Source organism: Myotis davidii, unplaced genomic scaffold, assembly GCF_000327345.1.
Source record: "Myotis davidii unplaced genomic scaffold, ASM32734v1 scaffold197, whole genome shotgun sequence".
NCBI lineage: Eukaryota > Metazoa > Chordata > Mammalia > Chiroptera > Vespertilionidae > Myotis > Myotis davidii.
The window spans coordinates 2,015,436-2,018,841 of record NW_006291549.1 but is presented as its reverse complement, the minus strand read 5'-3'; the positions used below and the strand labels follow the sequence as shown (position 1 = coordinate 2,018,841).

The window sequence follows — 3,406 nt, the reverse complement described above, 5'->3', positions numbered from 1 at the left end:
AGCAGGAATTCACCCAATCAGCTGTGGGAGGGGACGCTGCAGGGACTGACAGACACAAAGGGTAATTTCACTGCATCTTAGCAGGAGAGTGGCTGCGGTGGCTGATTAGAGAAACAACTTCTAGGAATCCCCACTTCTCTCTCCCGGTAGTGCTGCTTGATGCAAACCTCTAATTTATTTCATTTTGTTGTCTAATTGCACTTCTGAGAATACAGCTGAACAAGCTCTCTCTACTCCACATCCTTATGATCAGAAAGCCGACTGTAAAGGGATGATTCTTCTGTAGCCTTGGGAATGTTGAGCTAAAACACTTTTGTGAGTAATAAACATATTAACAGGAGATAAAATATTTGATAGTCTAAATCCAAAGTATGTGCTTTCTAATTACCACAGAAATCTTTACTGTTATTGCAAATTTAGCTTGGGTAAAAAGTATAAAATTTTCAATAGAGCCACTGATAGACAACGGATGTGTGAAAGAAAATGGAATAAAACAAATTTCCACACTGCACTGAAATCTAAATCTCCCAATTTACATAGCTATAAAGCCAAATACAAAACCACAAGAGTGTTCTTCAAATGATTACTAAGTGTTTACTTTATTGTAGGAATATCTAGATTTTGAAATAAACCTCCAGAAACTCATTATTTTTCTAGAAAATAGGAGAAATAAACCTTACCTTCAGACTCGAGGGATGTCTGGGTCTTTGCCTGATGTAAAATACTTGCAAAATCCTCTTTTATTTCAATTAGTTTGCAAGATTAGAATGGATTCAAAACCTCAATTAGTTGTTGGGTTATAAACTCTACTCTGTTCTACAAATTTCTTATTCTGTTTACTATAATTTAAGAAACAAAAATTAGTTGTCTTAGCTTAGCCAGCAAACCTTCACCCTGGCAGATGAAGGCAGAACTCAAATTCTGACTCCTTAGCTCTAAATTCCTAAATACCTGCCTAATCTGTCATCAATGACATGGCACTGGCCAGGGGACATACTGTAAATTCCCTCCAGGGTGAGGGTGGAGGGAGACATCAAAGGATAAGGGAGGACTAAGGAAGATCAGATATAGACAGAGGTTGGTGCAAAGGAACAGACTTGCATGGCTGCTCATAATGAGCGTAGAGCTCAAATATTACAGGGGGTGAAGTCAGGCTCAAGTCATTCTGAGCAGGTGTGTCAGTGTCTGGAGATTCAGATGCTGTAAGAGAAGAATAGGTAGAATACTGTTTCCTGAACTATGAACAGCCATGGCTACCAGCTCTGGTTGATGACCAGGTAGCATTCAGAACTGTCCAGAGATGAGAAATGGGGACCAATGTCAGCTTCAATCCAGCGGGGGAGACTGGCTGTCAGGCATTTGGCGTAACAGGCTGGCTTCCCAGATTCCTGGTTGGGACTGAGGACGCATATTAATTCTCCTCTCTCCTGGGTCCCTATCCTATCAGTGACATCCATCTCAAGAACTTAGAATGATCAGCTGGGTAAATACTAGAGTCTCATTTTACGAGACTACTCTCTCTTGGCAATTCATCTTTTTTTCAGGAACTCAAACGTGTCCTATTCTCTCTTATCTGTTGTTCCCTGCACCAGGACACACCAGGCTCTTCTAACTCTCACTCATCCCCCGCATCTTCACTTAAACAGGAAAGTCTTCTCTGCGTGGGTGAGTTTCCTCTCTTTTAAGCTTCCCTAGTGCCATGTCTCGTTCCCCTTGCCACACTGGTTGGTATTTGTCCGTAATCGTCCTTCCCCATTAGACTAAGAACTCCATGCAGTCAGGAACCTTGTCTATCCTGTTCACAGCCATACCTTCCACACCTGGCTCACAGGAGGCACAAAAGAAGAGTTTGTTAAATGCATCAATGAACTCATCAGAAGAAAAACTGAAAAAACATGAGGCAGAGAATATCCAGACATTGTCTTTGTTGGACTCTTCCCACAAAGAGCAAAAATAGCAAACTTGAGGCAGCCTACTGGAACTCAAACGGACTAAGTAAAAATATGATTTCTAGGCATCACAGGCTTTTGACATCCTCTCTGTTCAAGGACAGGGTTTGTATTCCCAGGTCCTTTGCCCATATGTGTTTTAAACACCTAAAATAGTTCTTTGCACAGAGCGATACACACTCTTCACCATAAGCCTAAGTATCACTTGCTAAAAACAGTCTCAAAGCGAAAGAAAAGAAAAAGAGAAACTGTGGCAATATGTCACAAGAAAAGGAAATGGGATATTCTGTTCACCTCCAGGTTCACTTATTGAGAACCGACTTTTAGGCAGAATGCTAAAGGATTTACACTATTTTTCACCCTTCATAAAAGTCCCTCAAAAAGTGATTCATATTCTCTTCTTACATTTATAAAAACATAGAGACTCCAAGCAATAAACTGACTTGTGCAACCAGCAGCGGAAGAGGAGGGAGAGTCAGGGTGGGTTTGGCCCCACCACGGCCTTCTCCCCACATCGCCCTGCTCCTATGGCTGGCACGGTCCTGTAGGGAATGTCTTCTGAAGCCAGAAAGTGACTGAATTTCTCCCCAAAACATTCAAGGTACCATTTCCCCATCTTCTCTTTCTTCCCACCTCCCCATATTTCAATGCCAGCTCCACGTGGTCCCTATCTGGAAAAGTGATGATAAAATCCACAAGGAAAAGCACAGGATGGAATTTCACCTTCACTGACATTCTGTTCTTTGGAGAGTACAAAGGGATGACAGGATACTTCACATTTTCTGTTTTAAAATAAGACACTGAAAAAAGAGAGAATTTTCAAGAATAACAAAATGTATTCCCAGGTACCAGTGGAGGACATTTCCCCCTTCCTTTCTCCCTTCTCCTCTGAGGATGCTGGGCAGTTTTGTAACAAAGGGAGTCTTGTGTGGTGAAGACTTACCCTCTCCATCTCCTTGAAGTCATGATCTAGCTTGGTTCCTTCAGCTCCTCCAACCTTCTCACTCACTTTCTGTGGAAAAAAACCAAAAAGAATTATTATAAATTTTCCTTAAAAAATTTCTTTTACAAGTTTTATGCACTTTCACAAATACCATCTAGTATAATCTCACAACCATTTTGTGACACAGGCAGGCAGTCCCATTTCCACTGTGGCTCAGCGGGTTTAAATAATCTACCTGATAAGATTTGAAAAAATAATTCGAATACTCGTGTATCTTCTGATTTCAACCCCACTGCTCTTTCTATTATATAAATCATTACATAACTATCTAGTCAGTAACATTTTCCTTTTGAAAGTTCTGAGGGACAACAGCACCATATAATAATCCTCTCCCTCTGGTAATGGATCTAAAATGCAACCCTAGGTAGAAAATTACTACTTCTTCAACTTATTCCTCAAGGGCTATTGAACAGGAAATCACAAACATCTATCAAACTGGAGAGAAAAAAGATCA

At 40.8% G+C, this 3,406-nt stretch overlaps 1 protein-coding gene across 1 annotated transcript in view; it reads right to left on the bottom strand.

The window, feature by feature from the left end:
- SH3GL2 (SH3-domain GRB2-like 2) overlaps positions 1–2,961 on the bottom strand; it is a 37,237-nt gene extending 34,276 nt beyond the window's left edge. Inside the window, exon 1 of the mRNA XM_015564728.1 lies at positions 2,893–2,961. Coding sequence (XP_015420214.1) covers positions 2,893–2,901 — 9 coding nt within the window. The 5' untranslated portion in view covers positions 2,902–2,961. The remainder of the gene's footprint in view (positions 1–2,892) is intronic.
- Between the last annotated feature and the right edge of the window lie 445 nt (positions 2,962–3,406).